The 23,026-nt window shown below is 42.1% G+C and overlaps 1 protein-coding gene across 1 annotated transcript in view; it reads left to right on the top strand.

Annotated features, from left to right (window-relative positions):
* Positions 1 to 726: 726 nt before the first annotated feature.
* LOC132826293 (doublesex- and mab-3-related transcription factor 1-like) overlaps positions 727 to 23,026 on the top strand; it is a 147,189-nt gene continuing 124,889 nt past the window's right edge. Inside the window, 5 exon segments of the mRNA XM_060842090.1 lie at positions 727 to 863; positions 8,044 to 8,136; positions 8,138 to 8,315; positions 10,156 to 10,336; positions 15,755 to 15,766. Of these exon segments, the coding sequence (XP_060698073.1) occupies positions 727 to 863; positions 8,044 to 8,136; positions 8,138 to 8,315; positions 10,156 to 10,336; positions 15,755 to 15,766 (601 nt within the window).

The raw sequence follows: 23,026 nt of genomic DNA, 5'->3' as shown, positions 1-23,026 counted from the left end.
CAGAAGGAAGCAGAAATGCAGAAAGCTAGGAAACTTGTGGAGGTTCACCCAGTGGGCCTAACTAAGGCTGACCATAGATCAAAAGCTTGTAAAAAGAAATCTAGTCTTAGGAGAGAGAGGTTGAATGGTAGTAGCCCAGTCAAGGGTTGGAGGTTAAGTAGGGGCCATAGTTTAACAACAACAAGGATCAGAGAACAGGTGAGGAATGCCATAAAAAGCAAGATTGTCCTTCTAATAGCAGGACTCTAGTAACTACCAATATCACAGATGGTGAGTCAATAACTAAGGCAAAACAAAAAGAACTTGATAGTTAAAGAGTTTGACAAATGCACTGAGGAGCCAGACATGAAACAGCCAACATTATATCATTGATGAATATATGTAGAGTATGAAGACACAAATCAAGCTTGGGGATTTGAAGAACAACTGGGCAATCAGAAAGTGAGGATGGTGCACAGATTTCCAGCCCTGGATGAACCATGACATTAAATTTGTTTGTAATGCCTCACGTACTGATCTCCCTAATGGTTATTCATGTACAGGAAGATTCATTACATTTCTTGTGAGAAGAAATTATAAATGTTGTCCATTAGCCCAGGAATCAAAATGGAAAAGAGAGTTGCTAAAAGAACCTTAGTGACGGAGACACTTATGCTGGTACAGTGACAGATATGTAGGTATTGAATACATTAAAGGACTCCCATGTAAGGGGCAGTCTGGGAAAAAATGTGCCAACAGAATGCTACATTGACAACCATTTACGCTGAGACTATCCACTCGACAAAGAGCATCACAGGTAAAAGATTGAGGATTGAGCTCACAAATGCAAAGGAGATGTTGGAAAGAAAGATTTCGAAAATAACGTGAGTTGTCACAAGTCACCAGCTCTTGGACTGTTTTACAGTGAGAAGTGCTTAACTATAGAAATTGTTGCATGTTCTCAAAGATGAACACCTTGAGTTAGAATTAATTATGAGAACATGGAAATAACCTGTCATAACTTTGTTCAAATTTCTTTTTAAACTCAGCACAGAGAAATATGGAGTAGGTCATAGATTATTCGTAGAATAATGTAACATGAAATGTATAATCATTTGTATCTTTTTTCATGAGGCGTTTTTGTTCGTATCTTAATTTAATTTTGGAGAAGAAAAATGAGAATCTGTTAGTATCTTTAGATTCTGTTGAAGGATGGCAGATGTAGGGAGTCCCTGATTTACGATCATCTGATTTACAAATGCTGATACTTATGAGTGTGATCCAAGCTAGGAGTGCAACTTTAAAGATCAGACATGCAAACATTTGTTTTACTTATGAATGACTGCTAAATATTGTCCTGTGTTGTGTTCTAACAAATCAACCAGCAAACAGACTCCAATGGAACTGAATTATCGCCGGGTGACTGCCTGTATGTAGCAGCTGAAGGTAACAAGATGTTGGGTATTGATTAGTGTTCCACCTACTGCAGAGATATGTTTAATATTTCTGTACAGTGGATTTAAAAATAACCGTAGTGAGATATATGCAAGCTCTTGTGGTACAATGGGTTTAAGTTCCACGTTCCTTGCAGGTGTATCATGACATACCTGAACAGGCAAATTAAAAATTACTGAGTTCTACGAAGAACCAACCAATACAAGGGGAAGTTATTCAGAAAGAAGTTGCAAGTTCTGTGGAAAGCAATAAATAATATCCATCAAAGTATTCTAGTCTCAGCCTATTCACAGAGTCCTGATAGTGTGGAAGGAGGCCATTCAGCCCTTCAAGTCATGCTGCCCCTCCAAACAGCATCCTGCCTGGACCTACTCTCATTCTCTATCCCTGTAACAAAGTATTTTCCTTAGCTAACCCACATAGCTTGCTCATCTGTGGACACTATGAGCAGTTTAACATGGTCAATCCACCTAACCTGCACTTGTTTGCACTGTGGGAGAAAACTGGAACATCCCAAGGTAACTCACACAGACACAGGGAGATTGTGCAAAGTCCACACAGTCACCGACAGTGGAATCAAACCTGGATCCCTGGCGCTGTGAGGCGTCAGTGCTAACCACTGGGCCACTGTGCTGCCTCAATCTTCACTAATAGATGTGGAAGTCACCTAACATACAACATTTAGGATGGTTCTTCTGACAAGAATGCTGAGGGATTTTTATCTCATCTTATCCGAAAGACAATACCTCGGACAGTGCAGCACTCTCGCAGTACAGTCTTGAATTTTGTGCTTGAGTCCCAGAGAGGATTTAAACCGCCTGTTCTTTAACTTATGAATGTTTCAAAAGTATTTACATATATTGATGTATAATATTGGTTATTTCCTTTAGTCTTTTTTTGATGAATTATCACCAGCATCCAGTGCTATTGCCCTCCTTTGCAACATTAGCAATATGTTTTATTTTAATTGCTCAATTTTTTTCTGCTTAATAAAAATGAAGGAGTTGTATTGCTAAGTAGTCTTTCACATTTCACCAATCCTCAATTAGCATCTTTCAAACCCATGAACACTTCCATCTAGAAGGACAAAGACAACAGATACACGGGGACACCACCAGCTTCAAGTTCCCCTCCAAGTTATTCATCATCCTGACTTGGAACTATATTCTTTCATTGTTGTTGGGTCAAAATCCTGGAATTCCTTCCTTAAGGACATTGTGGGTCTACCTACAGCACATGGATTGCAGCAATTCAAGAAGGCAGTTAACCACCACTTTCTTAAGGGCAGCAATAAATGCTGGTCCACCCATTGTGCTTATGTCGCATGGCCCATGAGTGAATATAAAAAGTGGCTCTGATCTAATCAAAATTAATTCTTGTTTGATTTGCTGTCATGTGAACTTTATTTCAAAAATGTAAGCAGAAAAATAATTGTAAGAATAACGGACATATTTTAAAATTTAGACGTGCATAGTTGTAATAACATAATAAATTAAAGACTCAATTGTTATGACATGGAATACAGAGAGCTGAACCGAATCAGCCTTTCTATCTCTGCATTCTCAACAGTGCAAAGTTAAAACCTTCAAAGACACTCAAAATTGACCCCAATGTTTGCTAACCAGGCTTTTGAATAACCAATTCCAGACTCTGTGATAATCAATTCCAAACATTAGTTCGTGGGCATAGATAATGGTTTCTTGGTTGATTTTCTGAAGATTTTGAGTAGGATCACCTTCATAGTTCACTCAGATAAAGGCAGTAATACTTATAATTTAGTTTTCTGTTCTCTGAGCTTCCACAAGCTGCTCATGGGAGGTTAGACAGAGAGCTTTCAGTCTTCATGCTTCAGCACAAACTTCCAGGACTCATTTCCAGAAAACATAATCCAAAATACAATTCAAACTCTGACTGCTTCATGACAGATTGACCACCTCCTCTATGAGGTACCAGTTACCATTCAGCATCTGCCATCTGTTTGACCATAAGATATTTTCCAGACTTGCTGGAACCACTTCTCAGGTACTGACCTCATTAGTAGCTAACTCCTGCATAAGTTGATGAAGCTTATGTAGAATTTTTTGATCAGGAACCAACTTGCAATTAACTTCTAAACCTGGCCTCATGAATAAACCAAAACTTGTTTTGTCTGTTTTCCTTTTAACATAAGCTATTATCTAATGTCCAAAAGTCATCCTTAAATAATAGTTCCTAGTTCACAGCTCCAAACCAAAATAGATAAAAGAATAAAATAAGAATAATGAAAAATCAATGAGGGTACTAACATAGTAAAGTATTTTCCTTGTAAAATACAATTGAAAATGTTGAGAAATACAAGTTACTCACAGATCTTGGCTGAACTATTGTGTTAAATACCCTTAATTTACATCAACGTTCTGAAGCCATCCCCAATCTCCCCACAACACTGCATTTGCCAAGGCTAGCCCACCTAGTCTGCACATCCCACCTAACTTACACATCTTTGGACTGTGGGTGGAAACTAGAGCACCTAACAGAAATTGGGAAAATGTATACACTCTACAAAGACAGTCATCTGAGGCTGGAATCAAACACAGGTCCCTGGCACTGTGATGCAATAGTACTAACTATTGAGCCACCATACCTGGCACTGATGTGTCTGTGTGGGTTGTCAGTGTTGACAAACGTGCATAAGTACACTCTAGGAGAAAGTGAGGACAGCAGATGTTGGAGATCAGAGTTGAAGAGTATGGTGCTGGAAAAGCAAAGTCAGTCAGGCAGCATCTGAGGAGCAGGAGAGTCAACTTTTCGAGCATAAGCTCTTCATCAGGAATGAGGGGGTAGCCAAGGGGACTGAGAGATAAATGGGAGGAGGTGGGGCTGAGGGGGAAGGTAGCTGGGAATACGATATGTAGATGAAAGTGGGAGTGAAGGTGATATGTTGGAGAGGAGGGTGGGGCGGATAGGTGGGAAGGAAGATGGACAGTTAGGACCATTCAACAGGGTGGTGCTGGGTTGGAAGGTTGGATCTGGAATACGGTGGGCAGAGGGAAAATGAGGAAATTGGCGAAATCTACATTGATCCCATGTGGTTGGAGGGTCCTAAGGCGAAAGATGAGACATTCTTCCTCCAGGCGTTGGGCGACTAGAATTTGGTGGTGGAGGAGGCCCAGGACTTGCATGTCCTTAATGGAGAGGGAAGGGGTGTAAAAGTGTTCTGCCACAGGGCGGTGGGGTTGTTTAGTGCTTGTGTCCCAGAGATGTTCTCTGAAACGTTCTGCAAATTAACATCCTGTCTCCCCAATGTAGAGGAGACCACATCAAGAGCAATAGACACGGTAGGTGACATGTGTGGAAGTACTGGTAAATCACTGCCAGATGACTGTTCCTCTGATGGAAAAGACTTTTTGTTTTCTCAAGTTCTAAACATTTCAGGCTCTTAAAATGTTAGAAATACAAACCAGCCTCTGAGAAGGACAGACTATTTAACATTCTGAGTTTTCACCTTTGATCAGAATCTACATTTAAGTTGGAAAAAGTTAAAGATTTTATACTGGTTCTTCACTCAAAACATATAGAATAGGGTTTTATAATGAATTAGTTGAAGGAAGTGGCCTGGAGTTATGAAGAAACTAATAGATGTTGCAAAGAGGAATTTTAGAGTTTTACTTCCCTCGATTAATTACCTCAGATGGACCCAAAGGTCTTTATTGTTGATATTGATATTGTGATCAGAACTGTTAGAGAGTGGTCAGCATAATAGCATGAACATTTCCAGATGGTAAATGGGAATTCAGAATACAATGGACAGCACAACGTTCAATTGTGTTCATGCTAGAGTTAGATATTTTCCTAATCAATCTGTTTAGTGATGTTACTACGTACTTTTTGGTACAGGTGGGTCTTGAAGCTGGGTCACCTGGCTCAGAGATAGAGTCACTACCACTATGCCACAAGACCTTACCTCATGCCAGTGTTTGTACCATCAAGTCAACTGTCTCATTGTCTTTCTCTGCTTTCTAATCCAATTGGCACAACAATTACTCCCTTGACCCCCTCAAACATTCAGATTTCACCATAACTGCAATTTTATTAGAAGTAATGTATTATAAAAAGTGTGTTTTTGTGCTGATCAATTAAGCCTCATTGCATGGGCTGAGAAGTGGCAGATGGAGTTTAATTCAGATAAATGCGAGGTGCTGTATTTTGGGAAAGCAAATCTTAGCAGGATTTATACACTTAATGGTCAGGTCCTTGGGAGTGTTGCTGAACAAAGAGACCTTGGACTGCACGTTCATAGCTCCTTGAAAGTCAAGCCGCAGGTAGATAGGATAGTGAAGAAGGCGTTTGGTATACTTTCCTTTATTGGTCAGAGTATTGACTACAGGAGTTGGGTGGTCATCTTGCATTGTACAGGACATCGGTTAGGCCACTGTTGGAATATTGCATGCAATTCTGGACTCCTTCCTATCGGAAAGATGTTGTGAAACTTGAAAAGCTTCAGAAAAGATTTTCAAGGATGTTGCCAGGGTTTGAGGATTTCAGCTACAGGGAGAGGCTGAACAGGCTGGGGCTGTTTTCCCTGGATTGTCGGAGGCTGAGGGGTGACCTTATAGAGGTTAACAAAATTATGAGGGGCGTGGATAGGGTAAATAGGCAAAGCCTTTTCCCTGGGGTCAGGGAGTCCAGAACTTGAGGGCATAGGTTTAGGGTGAGAGGGGAAAGATGTAAAAGAGACCTAAGGGACAACAGTTTCACGCAGAGGGTGGTACGTGTATGGAATGAGCTGCCAGAGGATGTGGTGGAGGTGGTACAATTGCAACATTTAAGAGTCATTTGGATGGGTATATGAATAGGAAGGGTTTGGAGGGATATGGGCCTGGTGCTGGCAGGTGGGACTAGATTGGGTTGGGATATCTGGTCGGCGTGGACAGGTTGGACCAAAGGGTCTATTTCCATGCTGTACATCTCTATGACTCAATGTTGAGAGTTCACAAGAAACCTATCATTTGCAATCTCACCACATCTGTGCCTTTCAATGAAAGTGCTGCACTCTTAATTCTGCCCATTCCCACTGTCCTTTTGCTTTGTTTCCCTAAGAAAGCAAGCCAGTAGTCATTATGTTGGTGCTGCAAACAGGAGAGGCTTCAAAGAACATCGAGTGCCAGCTGAGAAAGAAGCAGGAGAAACGGAGCAGAAAAGCAAGGGGTCAGTCAAATGTTTGCACTGGATATTTGCAAAGGGCAAGATAGATATTTGCAGAAGGTGAAGGGATGTTTGCTGAAGGTGAGTTAGATATTTGCAGAGGGTGGGTCGAGTGTTTGCAGTGAGTGAATTAGGATACTTGCAACGGATGTTTTGGGAAATTTGCAGTGTGTGCGTTAGATGTTTGCATGGTGCAGGTCCACTGATTGCAGAGGGTGGGATGAATGATGTTTGCAGAAAGTGATTTGGATGTTTGCAAGTGATGGTTGGGATGTTTGCATTGTGTGAATTAGATGTTTGCAGGGACTGAGTTAGATGCTGTAGAGTCAGGGGAGATGTTTGGAGAGGGTTGAGTTTCACAGAGAGTGGATTGGGTATTTGCAGAGGGTGAGTCTGATGTTTGAAGGGGGTGTATGGGATATTCGTAGACGGTGAATTTGATGTTTGCAGAGATTGGGTGGAATATTTGCAGAGGATGAGTGGTACACTTGCAGTGGGTGATTGGGATATTTGCAGAGCATGAGTGGAATCTTTGCAGAGGGTGAATGGGATATTTGCAGAGGGTTTAATGATTGCAGGGAGTGGGCGGAATATTGACAGAAGATGAATGATATTTGCAGACGCGCAGTGGAATATTTGCAGAGAGTGAGTTTGATGTTTGCAGAGGGTGAGTGGGATATTTGCAGAGAGTGAGTTTGATGTTTGCAGCGGGTGAGTGGGATATTTGCAGAGAGTGAGTTTGATGTTTGCAGAGGGTGAGTGGGATATTTGCACAGAGTGAGTTGGGAAGTTTGCAACAGGTATGATTTTGAATTTTTGCAGAGGGTGGAGTTGGGAAGTTTGAATGAGGTGAGGCGAGATGTTTCCAGAGGGTGGAGTTGGGAAGTTTGCAGAGGGTGAGATAATTGCATGGAGCGGGAGGAGGGCGAGAGGGAGCCTTGACGCCCGCTCTGTTCCCGGGGCACGAGCGGAGGGGATCGGGGCTGGAGCGCGGGCTCCAGGGGAGGGGGGAGGCGGTGAGGGTTGATTGGTGGGGAGGGTGTGCGCTCGAGGCCCGGAGCCAATGGGCTGTCGGGGAAGTGGCGCCACGTGACCGGCGGAGCTGTCCCGGGAGGTGGGAAAAAATAAACCGCCAACGGTCAGCTCGACGCCTCAGAGCGGCTCCGGGGGAGCGGGAGGAACAGGGAGAGAGGGACAGTAGGCGGCCTTCACAATAAAACCCCACACTCAAACTCAAAACTACTCTGTTACAACTCACCCAGACCTCCCAATTAAATTGCAATCACCAAAAAAAAAGAGTAAAATAATCAGTGAAGGGGGTGGGGGCGAGAGGGAAGGGAGTTGGGTTCGGGGGAGGGGGGGTAGGGGGTGGAGAAGACTCGTCCGATCGGAAGATGCCAAACGGAGCTGGCTCCAAGTCTTCAGCCTCGGCGGCGGCCGGGGTGAGCGACGGCGACTCGGTCCTCAACAGCGGCGGGGGCGGCGGCGGCGTGAACGGCAGCTTCTCCAAGGCTCTGAACCCCGGCGCCGTGTCGCCCGCCTCCAAGAAGTCACCTCGCCTGCCCAAGTGTGCCCGCTGCAGGAACCACGGCTACGTGTCCGCCCTGAAGGGCCACAAGCGGTTCTGCATGTGGAGGGAGTGCCAGTGTAAGAAATGCAACCTGATCGCCGAGAGACAGCGGGTCATGGCAGCGCAGGTAAGCTCCGAGGGGCGGCCGTTCACTCACTCGGGGCTGTTCGCACTGACAGCGCCCGGGCTGGGGGGGGGGGTGCCTGTGTCTCGGGGTCCGGGGGGAGATCTGGGTGTGTTCAGTATGTTTCAGACTTGAGATAGGTAGGTTCCTGAGTATCAAGGGTTAGAGGGTGAATGAGGTTGAGAAACTTAACAGCCATGATTGGATGGCGGAGCAGATGCGATGGGCTGAATGGCCGTGGGTCTGTGTGTGAGTTGGGGGGTGGAATCTCTGTCTTTGGGTAGGAAGGGATCTCTGTGGGAGTCTGTGGGTAGGAAGGGATCTCTGTCTGGGGGGGTCTGTCTGTGTGGGTAGGAAGGGGTCTCTGTGGGGGTCTGTGGGTAGGAAGGGATCTCTGTCTGGGGGGGTCTGTCTGTGTGGGTAGGAAGGGGTCTCTGTGGGGGTCTGTCTGTGTGGGTAGGAAGGGATCTCTGTCTTTGGGGTTCTGTCTGTGTGGGTAGGAAGGGATCTCTGTCTGTCTGTGGAGAGGGCTGTTTCTATCGATCTGTGTGTATGTGTGGGGTGGGGAATGGGATCTTGCTAAATCAAAGAAACACAACCTGCTTGCAGCTCGAGCCTGACCAAAGACTCGTTACTGCAATACAGCCGTGTTCAGATAAGTCTAAACTAACCATGGCATCGAACAAAAAAAATATATAGAGTTTCATCAAAATGAGAGCCAAAAACACTGCGAGGTGCTGGAATAAAGTCAGGAAAGATGGGCAGACCCGCAGAGTAATCCCATTATGATTTTTATCTCCAAGCTCAATAAATCTGAAATAACAGGAATTACCCAGGGATCGGAGATTTGACAAAGACGATTGCAATAACTTCGTCGCTGTTGCAGGATTCTAAATCCACGCGAAAAGTTTCAAAAACCTGGATTTTCTTTGCCAGTTAAATACTGGAGGCGAAAGAATTTTAAATCCGGAAATCACGACCTTGATTTAAATTCTCTTAATTGCTTAACTTGAAGTATTTGCAACATTCACCTGATGAAGGAGCGTCGCTCCGAAAGCTGGTGTGCTTCCAATTAAACATGTTGGATTATAACCTGGTATTGTGTGATTTTTAACTTTGTACACACCAGTCCAACACCGGCATCTCCAAATCTTGAAATTAATGGTGTTTGATGAAATGATGCTATTTTGCTGTCCGATCCTGGAGACATCAAAAAAAATGTGAACGAGCGAATGAATAATTTTAAATTTAAAGAAAGCAATGTTACAAAAAATTAAAACATTGTCTGTGCTAAATTTCGTTCTGGAGTTGAAATGACTTTACTGGAATGTCATAATTTGTTAACTGGGGTTGAAGGTACATGTGACATTGAATTGCTGTAAACCAATATGTGATACATGTTGACGTGGAGCTGTTTTAGCTCCGTTTTGGAGCGTTCGTCAAATAATGTTCGATTTCGCTAATAGATCAATTTGCTGCGACGCCTGTTTATAATGTGCGCAGTGGTCATGCGAAATCATTTTAATCATTAAATCGTTTCCGATTATATTCTGCGGTTGCTAAGTATTGAATTACAAACCAAATCGTTTTCTCGTAAGATCTTAGTTATTATATTTTTTCAAAGTTCATTTAAAACTGACTTTTTCAGATTTTAAATTTCACATTCAAACTAGTTTTCCTATTTATGTTACAAATCAACTGGTGGTGCAAATGATAAAATCAGAACAAATTTATCGAGAGGTAAGCCAATCGGCGACTAAGATTAAGATCAGAGCATGGCGCTGGTCTGAAGGGTACGATCAGACCTTTGCTCCGTCTGAACTGGCTGTTCTTCTGTTTGTAGGTGGCCCTCAGGAGACAGCAGGCTCAGGAGGAAGAACTGGGCATCAGCCGACCAATTCCACTCCCCGGAGCCGCGGAACTGCTCATCAAGAGAGAGAATGCAACCCCGAACAGCTCTTGCGCCCTGGGCACTGGAGGGTCTGGACTGACTTCCAACCCCAACACACCGGTCACTTCCTCAGGTAAACCCCAGGCAGGCGGACACTCAGCGCCGGGAACGCTGGAGCTCTCGGTGGCGCGGGGGGAGGGGGAGGTCGCACTGCATTTCGCTCAAACTGCTGCTGCTGAACTTGCATCGTTTGCACCCGGACAGTGCCAATTTGCATTTTGGAATCTATGATGTTTCGAGTTCCTTTTTGCATCATATATTTATATCAGAATTAAAAAAAAAGAAAAATGCTCACTGGGAGCCAACACCTGTTTAACTGAAGGTTTGCAAAAGCCAGAATTGAAAATCGTTTACGATCTCACGTCAAATTACGACTGTTCATAATAAAGTTAAAAGTATCTAAAGTATAAAACAATGTTAATATGTTACATTCAGATCAAGTGACTAAAAGTCCGATAAAAATATTGCAACAGAAGCTACCGTTTAATAAATAAATACAAACTGCTGATAGTGCCATTTCATTCAGCCTGTTTGAAATCTTCCTGGCTGGTTCAGTTTCATGCATTTCCCATTTAAATAGCGACGATTACTTCTTCGATTTTACAAGGGCTGATGTATTGTTGAGAGAATGTTGGATCCTATCGTGATCCATTGGGACAATATCCGATCCTTTAATGATCTGTTGGGAGAATCTTGGATCTTGTAGTGATCCAGTGGAAACACGTTGGGTCTTGTAGTGATCTGTTGAGAGAACGATTTGGTGGTGCAGTTGTTGGACTGCGGTGTACAAAGTGAAAAATCACACACTAGGTTAAAGTCCAAATTAAACCTGTTGGAATATAACTTGGTGTTGTGTGATTTTTTAACTGTTGAGAAAATGTTGGATTCACTCTGTTCTGTTGGGAGAATGTTGGATCCTACACTGTTTCCTTGGGAGAATTTTGGACTCATCAATGTTATGTTTGGAGAATGATGTGTTTCTGTCATTCGATGTTTCTGTTATACTACAAGTCTTTCTGAGGTAAGCAATTTAACAATCCTATTTTGAGATTCTTCAAAATAACTTGTTAAATAGTTCATGGCAACATCTAAACTTGTTTAGGTATATGTTGCTACAGCAGTAATATTTTCTTAATAGCTAATTTGGCTAATCAGTAATTTAAGTAATATATACTGAAGCATAAGTTACAACGCATTGTGAGACGAGAATAAATGGTTGGTATTGTACACTTTTTTGATATTCATTATATAAAGAAATTAAAGTGGTGGTTGTTGCAGTTTCAATAAATCAAATCCCGTTGGAAACATTTCGGAATTTACGGTGTAGATTGAATATTAAACTAAACTAAGATTGGCATTGATCTGAAGAATGGCACTGCTTTTCCAACTCAAGTTATACTGAAAATTTTCATGGCATTGTAAAGTGGAAGCTGTGTTGTAGCAACACCATGGTTTTGGTACAATCACAACCCAGGTCCTTTAAACCAGATTATTTTACCTTCCTCTTGTAGTTTCAATGGTTCTAGATTTTGTTTTACTGTCCTGAAGAAAATAAGTAATCTAGATCATTCCTCTCCCAGAAATCTGGTAGAGCCTGGAGTCATGCTATATTTGAGCCATCATACTCTACAGCCAAGAGGATAGGCTATAAGCGTGAAATCTTCGAGTAAAAAATGAGGTCTGCAGATGCTGGAGATCACAGCTGCAAATGTGTTGCTGGTCAAAGCACAGCAGGCCAGGCAGCATCTCAGGAATAGAGAATTCGACGTTTCGAGCATAAGCCCTGCTTTGACCAGCAACACATTTGCAGCTATAAGTGTGAAAATCAGGTTTCTACCTTGGAGTGCACTGGATTACAGTCAGTTCTTCCAATTTTATGCACTTCCTAAGACAGGAGCTGATCTAAGTTTGACTCTTCCCAAAAAGGGCTTTTGCCTAGAACATCGATTTTCCTGCTCCTCGGATGCAGCCTGACCTGCTGTGCTTTTCCAGCACCACACTCTCAACTGGGGACTTGTCCACCTTAATGCCTATCACTTCCTCCTTATTATTTGTTATATTTACTGCCAATATATTAATCTAACCAATTTCAGGTAATTCTTGATTATGCAAGAATATTTAAATATTTCAGTGAAGATCTGATTGCATATACTGTTATACCTAAGGCTCACTAAAGCAGCAAACAATCAAATTTGTGTTCACCAATCCCTCAATGCAAATAGCAAAACATAGCAGTTTTGGCAGCATCAGTAGAGAGTTAATATTGCGACAGACTTGTTAACTTTGCTTCTGTCTTTCCTGATACTGCCAGACCTGCTGAGCTTCTCCAGTACATTCTTCTTCTGCTTCAGATTTCCTGCATTTGCAGTTCTTTATTTTTATTTTAACCCTGCAGCGGTTTCACTTTTACACCAAAGTTGCTTTGTAAATCATTCAGGATTTGCTCCTTTAGTTTATGTAGCTAGTTAAATCCCTCAGTGAGATTATTGCCCAGTAATTACATCCTAAGTACTTATTCTGTATTATTGAGTCAATTATCTTTGCCTTTCCTCAATGTTAACATATGCAGACTTCAACTTACCTAGGAGCGCGGAGTAGGTGAGAAATAGGAGTGGCATCCATTTATTTGTCACAAACTTGCCTTCATGAGGAATTTGAAATTCAGGTTTTACACAAGGCTGAGTCTTTAACTGATATCGAGGCAGGTTTCCTGTACAATTAAACCTGTAGGGGCTGCAAATAGAAATGCAATTCAGAGACTTTAGGCAGTTTAATTTGCTAGTTGTCCTGAGGGTGGGAGTTTGAGCAAAAGTGTGCCATTACACCACAGAGAAGTGAGATGTTCCAGAGGAGCCAGAGGACTGACACCCATGAAGGAGAGAGGGAGGTCTTATTCTTGGAGTACAAAGGAGGCTACCTTGTACTGCCACGGAGACAATGATTTAGAATAGTTTTGCAATGCTTTAGTTTACCGTCAAAATATTGGACTGTATAAAAGAAGATATCAGTTCACTTTGTGAAAATGTACACAGCCAAAAGATTTTTGAAATGCAATTTGGATATTCAGAGATAATTTATGCAATTAATATTTGGTAGAGCAGTGATTATGTTGTGTTGAGTTAATTTATTTTTAATATATTTTGGTAACTTTTTGGTTACCATGCCCAAACCACCTAACCTGCATTATATGAGGCAATTTTCACACAGCCCTGTGAAAAGATGTTCTTTGGTTATGATGCATTCATTTTCATATTTTGAAGAATTTCAGTGAAAAAAAAGCCTGTTGTACTTTGAGAAATATGAAAAGAAGTTTCATTTTGTCTGCATTGTTTGAATTACGATCAACAACCTATTTTTAAAGGCAGAGCTTTGAGTTATTGTTTCATAATCCAATACCTTATAGAATCCTGACAGTGCAGAAAGAGTTCATTTGGCCTATCCAGTCTGCACCAACCCTTTGAAGAACATCCTACTCAGACCTGTCCCATTCCTGCATGGGGTTTTTAACATGGCTAACCCACCAAACAGCACGTCCTTGGATACTGGGGGGAAGTTTTAGCATAGCTAATCCACCAAACCTGCACACCGTCAGAATATGGGAGGAAACCCACAGAGACACCAGGAGAACACGCATCTTTCATGCAGTTGCCCAAGGTTGAACTCAAATTCATGTCCTGGTGCTGTGAGCCAACAATGCTAACCATTACGCCACTGTAACATCCCTCATGACCAGGTCTATTATCCTCTTTAACACCAATGTAACATGTTATTATAAGCTTCTGTATGGATGGCTAGAGTGGAATCTCTCCAACAATATGCAAGTATATCTAATGTTACGTAAAAAAAGATATTGCAAGTTAAAGCCAAAGGTAAAAGATGCAATAAGTCTGAAACAGAAATGAAAGAACAGTAACATGAGAAGGCAGACTGTCTGTATGGATGTTGCAGATTCTCCCCATGTTTGCCTGGGTTTGCAGGTAAGGTGGATTGAACATGCTAAGTTGTCTCATAACCTGCAGACTAGGTGACTTGGGCATGGTAACTGCACTGTTAGGGGATAAGATTGGGGGCTAGCTCTGGGTTGGATGCTCTTCGGAGGGTTGGCGCAAACTTGATGGGCTGAATGGCCTGTTGCTGCACTATAGGAATTCTGTTCAATGATATAATCGGAACAATAAGCTGTGATAGAAAATGGCCTGTTGTGACTTTGCTGCTAATTGTTGTCCATGTAGAAATTAACTGGTCTTCACTTTCTTATTTTAATTTGGACATTCAAGGTTAGAAACTCAGCATGTGAGAATTTGAAAACTATATTTAACTCTTTCTTGAAAAGATAATTGGATTGAAAGATTCTGCTTGGTTGATATTACATTGAACCTTCTGGTGAATTAGGATACAAGTGGGAGTATCTATGTGCTATTTTGTTTTAAAAATTGACCAGGGTATTCACTGAAGTCACTGAATTGTGAAACCACCTCTGGCAGCTTGTTTCAGTGCTTGAGTTGGAATTATCTGGAGTGTTCCATCAATAGTGTGACTCCTGAGATATACCACTGATTTGGGGCTGATTCAGAGTTTCAACCTATCTATTCTGAAGTGGTGGTGTGAGCAATAGGCAAAAATATAAACTGCAACAAAGTAATTTAATGATTGTGTAAGGACTTTTATATTCATGTTTGTAAACACATTTTTTCATTTAAAGCTATCAGCATCTTATTACTAAAATTGATCTTTCGGTATTGATTCCTTAAATGCACACTGTAGATGTCGACCTTCAGCTATTAGGAGCACATATCCTAAAGTTAATGATGCGACTCTCTTGATTTTTGATTCCAGATCAGAAAATTCTGAGGAAAGTCTGGGTTAGGATTCCACTTGTCCTTGTCGTATCCACCCCATCCATTGTTCAAAATGTATTACGTCTCTGGTTTTTTTCCGGTACTGATGAATGGTCATAGATCTGAAACATTAATTCTGTTTCTGTCACTCAGATGATACTTAAACTGCTGACTATTTTGAAACGTTTTCTGTTTTTATCTCCTATTTCCTAAACTTTCTGTTTAAAGAACTTCTTTTGGTACTCAAATAAAAGCAAAATACTTTAGATACAGGAAATTGGAATAAAAACAGAAAATACTGGAGAAATTCAGCAAGGTCGGCAGCAGCTGTGGAGAGAGAGATATAATATTAATATTTTGAGTCCTATAGAACTAGATTGGACTTGAAACATTAACTTTATTTCTGTCTTCACAGATACTGTCAGACCTGCTGAGTTTCTCTAGTATTTTCTGATATTATACCTTTTGCTTATCAATTGCTAGAGTACCTTAGATAGATTCGGAACTTACATGATTCTGGCACTCCTCATTTCTGGTATTTAAGATCCTACAAGTCTCCTAGTTTTCGTTGTCTAACTCTTTTGGTGTATCCCTATATTCTTTTCACCTTCATTTATGTAGCTACAGTTTAAGTGCCTCACAGTTTACCTCAGCTACACCTTATGGTAGTAAGTTCCACATTCCAACCATTTTCTTGGTAAAAGCATTCTTCCTAAATTCCTTACTGGATTTATTAACGATTATCCTACACTTACTTCTCCTAATTCTGCTCTCCTCTACGGTGGAATCATTTCTATATGTACTAGCCCCTTTTTAAAAAAAACTTCTCAATTTACCTCTCAGTCTTCACTCTCAGAGCAAAGTGCCTGTTTTCCTTAAATACATCAGCCTGGATTTCCTTATGGCCAGACAGATGTTTCTGAAGTGTAAATGGGAGTTGCATGTGGGACCTCACAGAATCCTGTCATAGCAGGCTCTGAATGAATTACCTGGGAATTGAATGTGGAATACTTGGTAAGCCTCAATTTAATTTGGAATCTGATGAAAATAAGTAGGTAGTTATGCTGGAGGATATTGACTGTTATGTACATAGTCCCCAATGTGAATGAATGAATGAATAAATGACCATTTATTGTCAGTTGTACTTTGTACAGTAAATTAGAGTGAAAAGCCACAATCCAGCACCATTTGAATGCTTCAAGATTAAAACGCAAAGTTGAAACAAAGTCCATCTTTGTGCTGCCATCTCCATGATGAGTCCTGAGGATGTCAGGTTCTGTGCTTGACCCATACTCGTCCTGCCGCCGGTAGCCCCATACCAGCTCTGCTGTTGTCTTGACCAACCAGGAGATCCAGGTTCCAGATCTACCACAACCAGAAGCTGCTGCCACTGCTAGTCCGATAGCGAGGAGTCCCACCTCTGGATCTACCATATCCAGGAGTCCCTGGCTCTGCTCCTGACTTGTCTGTGCTTGGAGTCCCTGCTCTGGATCCACCGCAATCATGGAGTTCCTGGCTTCCCTGCTACTGCTGCTTCACTGGTGCCTGGAGTTTCCACTCTGGGCCCACCACAACAAGCAGTCCTTGGCTCCCCTGAAGCTGGTGCCTTGCTAATGCCTGGACTGCCTGCTCTGGGCATACCACACTGCTGACACTTCAGCCACTTCCTCACTGATGCCTGGAGTCCCTGCTCTGGACCCACCATGACCAGAAGTCTGTGGCTCCACTGCCAGGCCTCTCCAGAAGTCCCACTCCGGCTGCTCCTCTCCATCATGTCACCCCCTCAAAATGAAGCTGAAAGTTGTACAGCATGGAAACAGACCCTTTGACCCAACTTGTCCATGTCTACCAGGCTTCCGAAACTGAGTCAGTCCAGTTTTCCTGAGTTTGGTCCATATCCCTCTGAACCTTTCCAATCATATACCAATTCAAATATGTCTTTTAAATGTTGCACTTGTACCCACCACCATCACTTCCTCTGGCAGCTCGTTCCATATATGCACCATCTTCTAAAAACGAGGCTTTTTTTTATTCTACTCCACCTTATATGTGAAAACACTTCCCCTTAGGTCCCTTTGAAATCTTTCGCCTGTCACCTTAAACCTATGCCCCCTAGTTTTGGATTCCCTTGGGAAAAGACCTTGGCTATCCACCTTACTTCTGCCATTCATAATTTTATAAACCTCTGTAAGATCACCTCTCGGCCTCCTTCGCTGCAGGGAGAAAAGTCCCAGCCTATTCAGTCACTTCTTATAACTCAAACCTTCCAGTCTCGGTAACATCCTGGTAAATCTTTTTGTCCATCCTTCCCAGTTAATGATATTCTTTCTATAGCAGGGCAACCAGAATTGTACGCAGTACCCTAGCTGTGACCTTACCAGAGTCTTGTACAGCGATAAAATGATGTCCCAATCCCTGGGGTACTGAGTATTCTGACGAATGAAGGCAAGCATATGGATGCTTTCTTCATCACCCTGTCTACCTGTGACATCACTTGCAAGGAACTATGAACCTGCATCCCTAGGCCTCTGTGTTCAACAACACTCGCCAGAGCCCTACCATTAACTGTGTGAATTCTGCTCTGGTTTGTCTTACCAAAATGCAACATCTTGCATTTATCTGAATTAAACACCATATTGCGAATCCTTGGTCCACTGGTCCAACTGATCAAGATCCCATTATATTCATAGACAGCATTAGTGTGGGAGCAGTATGAATGAGAAATTCATCGTAAATTTTAGTAAAACTCCCTGAAGCTTTAAAATAAACTTGAAATTATCGTGTGCACATATTAACTCACCATTAATTATCTGCTTAGAGCTACATTTAATATTGGAGTCAGAGAATAGTTTAAGAGAATAGTGGAGTTGTAGGCAAAGAAAATTGATTTTAATCTGCCTTATTATAATGTAGATAATAATTGTACCATAATAATTGTAAATAAATTCTGCAGAATTATTCTCTTACTTATAGAAGTGGTTTGTCAGCTTCTGAATAAGGAATTTGTTTCTGGTTGTGAATGAGTGCTTATAAATATTGGTTTGTGGAGATCAGTTTTTGAACCATTGCTTCTTTACTGTTTTTATGAATGATCCAAATACAGGCGTGTGGTAAATGGTCAACAGCTATCACATTGGGATGAAAATTTGGTCTAATGACATGACTCTGTAGAGGAAGGGACTGCTCCAAGCAGATTTACCTTTACTTTATCTGCTCTAAGCTATAACAAAACTCTTGAACATGTCTAATACTCAATGTACTTGCTACATTATATGAATTTAGAATCAGCTGAGAGACAGTGATCTTGCCCAATGTTCCCAACTTGCTAAAGATTTGTGGCACATGCTGAGAAGCCAGATCAAAACATGAGCTTGATAGAATAAGTTGCTCTAAATAAGACCATTTGGCCCATTGTGAATATGTGTCTGTGCCAGCTCTTTGAAAGAGCTACTACTTAAAATTCAACCGGCATTGCTGATGATTTGTGGGGGTGGGGGGTGGTTTGAATTGCAGGTGGTGGTGTTTCCATGTACCTACTGCCTTTATCCTGCCAGATGGTAATGATAATGGTAGTTGGAAGGTGTTGCCAAAGCAGCCTTGCTAAATTTTTGTAGATATTACACATTGCTACAACTGTGTTGACGTTATTGGGAGTGAACGTTTGGATGTGGCGCTACTGGGTTGTTTTGTCCCAGATGGTATCGAGTATCCTGAGAGTTATTAGAGCTGCTCTTATTCAGTCAAGTTGCAGTTGTTCGATCTCAGTCCTTTTAGATGGTGGACAGGCTTTGAAAATTATAGAATCCTTACCCATGGCAGTAGGCCATTCAGCCCATTGAGTCCATATTGACCCTTCAAAGATCATCCCACCCAGACCCACACCCCCTACCTTATCCCTATAAACCCACATTTCCCATGGCGAACTCACCCAGCCTGCATATCCTGAGCCCTATGGATAATTTAGCATGGCTAGTCTACCTAACATTCACATCTTTGGGTTATGGGAGGAAACCAGAGTATCTGAAGGAAACCCATGCAGATATGGAGAGAATTTACAAACTCCACACAGACAGTTGTTTGAGGGTGTAATAGAATCGGGTTATTTGGTGCTGTGAGGCAGCAGTGCTAACCAGTGAGCCACCCATTCCACTACAAAAGTCAGGAGGTAACCTTTTGTAGCCACAGTGTTTAAATTGCTAGTTTATTTCAGTTTCTGGTTCATGGTGCCCCCAGGATATAGATAATGGGCCATTTAGTGATGGTAATGCTGTTGAATGTCAAGGGAAGATATTAGATTTTCTTTTTATCAGAGATATTCATTGTCTGATATTGCATGGTGCAAATATTACTTGCCACTTATCAATCTAAGCATGGACAATGTCCAGGACTTGCTGTATTAGGGCACAGACTGTTTCAGTACCTGAGAAAACATGAATAGTGCTGAGCATTGTGAAATCATCAGCAAACTTCCCTATTTCTGACCATATGATGAAAGGAAGTTTATTGATGAAGCAGCTGAAAATAGATAGGCCTAGGACCTAATTAATCTGAATCCTGCAGGCTTTCCCCTTAGCTCTGCATCTGTCTTTACAAGTGTATATCCAATTTCTTCTGGAAATATACTATTTTGACAAGTTTCACTGCCCTTTCAGATAGTGAATTTCAGATCAAAGCAACTCCTTGTATCATTGTTTTTCTGTTCAATACTCCTCTGGTACATTTGTTAATTGCCATAAATCTGGGTATCCTCTAATTACTACAGTTCTTGATAGTGGAACACTTTTGCCCAACTGACTGCACCAAACATTTAAAAATTTTGAGTACCTCTATTAAACTACTTTTTAACCTTCTGTGCTGTAAGGAGAACAAGCTTCTGTAGTCTCACTACATGTCTGTAGTATTTTGAAATAACAACACAGAGACCAGTATCATGAAGTCACCCTTGATTTACGTGTGCATTGTGCATGGGTTCTGACCAGCCAGCTCAAAGTCACACCCTAGACTGAGGAGACTGTTTGAGGGCTCCCTGATTAGCCCAGGGTTTTTTTTAGATTAGATTACTTACAGTGTGGAAACAGCCCCTTCAGCCCAACAAGTCCACACCGACCCGCTGAAGCGCAACCCACCCAGACCCATTCTCCTACACTTACCCCTTCACCTAACACTACAGGCAATTTAGCATGGCCAATTCACCTAACCTGCACATTTTTGGACTGTGGGAGGAAACCAGAGCACCCAGAGGAAACCCATGCAGACACGGGGAGAATGTGTAAACTCCACACAGACAGTCGCCTGAGGTGGGAATTGAACAGCCCCAATCAAGAATCTCATAGTCAATGAGATCCACCTGGCCCTCATTCCAATCACTACAGTGTCATCCTTCCATAATTATTGGAAGTCTTTTCTCCATCATCTTCAAGGATTGTTTTATAAACCAGATTCTTTGAACAACAGCATTATTAGACAGCATTGAACAGCCAAATCTAAGTTTGATCCCTCTCATGGTGAATAGCATGGAAGCTTTGGAAAAAAATCCAAAGAAATTAAGGAGATTTTGCTAAATTTAAAAGGCTTTAGCTACTCAAAAAGGCTTTTCTTTTGATACGTGAAAACTTTGGGAAGAGTTGATAGATGTCCATAAATGTAATTGTTAAAGGGCTGTTTGGATTCTTACTGAGAGGCAATTTCAAATGGGCTAGTTTCCGAATTCCACAGGTCATGCAGACAAACGACATCTGGGTAGGGCTAGGTTAGAAGATGCCAATTGTGGCAGAGTTGGGGGAAGAGGGATTTCCATCTGGCAGGCAATAGCTGATGCCAATGCTTCACTCCTTGATAACCAGGATTGCCGTGGATATGGGCATGGTGATATGATAGCAGTAGGGAGTCACAGGGAGGAGTGACCTGACCCAGTGGCACTGCACCATTTCCTGATGCTGACCTCTTGATCAGGCAGCAAAGGAACCCCCCCCCCCATACACACACACACACACACACACACACACACTCACCAAACGCCAGAGTCTGTAGTCAACGATATCAGGGTTTTCTTTTGCATCTCTGCATGACGAGATCTCCTATCTACCACTGTGTGAGTATCAGTGTGAAAACACCATCCATGTCCCTTAATGCTTTAGGAGGGCAATAGCAAAAGGCCATGGGCATTCAGTAATCTCCTTTATGCTGGAGCTGTGTAAAATGTTGGTTTGACCACAGCTGGAGTACTGCATATGCTTCTGGTCACCACATTAAAGGAAGAATGTGCTTGCACTAAAGAGGGTGCAGGGGAGAGTAACCAGGACATTGGAGGGTTTTAGATATAAGGAACAATTTAATAACCTGTGGTTGTTTTCCTTGGAGGAGTGAATGTTGGGAGTGAACCTGATCAAGGTGTTTAAGATAACAAGGAGCATAAATAGGGTGGATAGAAAGGCACTATGTTCATTAGTAGAAGAGTCAACAATGGGGGGTGGGGGGGGGAGGTTTAAACTAAAAGGTGAAAAGTTAAGAGGAGAATCGAGGAGAAACATTTTCATGCAGAAGTTGGAGCGAGTTTGAGTCTCTCATTACATTTAAGCTGCATATTAGATGTTCACTAGTAGTCATAGAGATGTATACCATGGAAACAGACCCTTCGGTCCAACCTGCCCATGCCAACCAGATATCCCAACCCAATCTAGTCCCACCTGCCAGCACACGGCCCATATCCCTCCAAACCCTTTCTATTCATATACCCATCCAAATGACTCTTAAATGTTGCAATTGTACCAGCCTCCACCACATCCTCCGGCAGCTCATTCCAAACACATACCACCCTCTGCGTGAAAAAGTTGCCCCTTAGGTCTCTTTTATATCTTTCCCCTCTCACCCTAAACCTATGCCCTCTAGTTCTGGACTTCCCAACCCGAGGGCAAAGACTTTGCTTATTTACCCCATCCATGCCCTGCATAATTTTGTAAACCTCTATAAGGTCACTCCTCAGCCTCCGACGCTCCAGGGAAAACAGCCCCAGCCTGTACAGCCTCTCTCTGTAGCTCAGAACCTCCAACCCTGGCAACATCCTTGTAAATCTTTTCTGAACCCTTTCAAGTTTCACAACATCTTTCCAATAGGAAGGAGTCCAGAATTGCATGCAATATTCCAACAGTGGCCTAACCAATGTCCTATACGGCCGCAACATGACCGCCCAACTCCTGTACTCAATTCTCTGACCAATAAAGGAAAGCATGCCAAACATCTTCACTATCCTATCTACCTGCGACTCCACTTTCGAGGAGCTATGAACCTGCAGTCCAAGGTCTCTTTGTTTAGCAACACTCCCTAGGACCTTACCATTAAGTGTATAAGTCCTGCTAAGATTTGCTTTCCCAAAATGCAACACCTCGCATTTATCTGAATTAAACTCCATCTGCCACTTCTCAGCCCATTGGTCCATTTGGTCCAGATCCTGTTGTAATGTGAGGTAACCCTCTTCGCTGTCCACTACACTTCCAATTTTGGTGTCATCTGCAAACTTACTAACTGTACCTCTTAGTGACCTCTGAGACTATGGGGCAAAAGCCGGAAAATGGGAATGAGGTAGTCAGATCTCAGTTAATCCGTGCAGACATGATGAAACAAATGTCCTTCTTTGTTGTGTCACAGACTCACAGAACACTGATGAGTCCACGCTTCTGCTATCATCATCATCAAACCTGCCACGCACAAGAACATAAAATTGCTCTATGTGTGCAGGAAAACCACATGTTTTTATGGTCTGTCCTGGGACATTGCATAACCGATGCAGGTGGATTTATGATCTGTTGGATATGGGTGTTTAATCATGAACATCACAATGTATGACATTAGCAGAATGTACCATTTATTCCTTTTTTGCCCATCATATTTGTATATTTAAAGCTGTCCTGACACTGCAATTTTTGAAG

This window comes from Hemiscyllium ocellatum, chromosome 2, assembly GCF_020745735.1.
Source record: "Hemiscyllium ocellatum isolate sHemOce1 chromosome 2, sHemOce1.pat.X.cur, whole genome shotgun sequence".
Lineage (NCBI taxonomy): Eukaryota > Metazoa > Chordata > Chondrichthyes > Orectolobiformes > Hemiscylliidae > Hemiscyllium > Hemiscyllium ocellatum.
The sequence above is the reverse complement of the archived record's forward strand: the minus strand, read 5'-3'. Positions and strand labels throughout refer to the sequence as shown.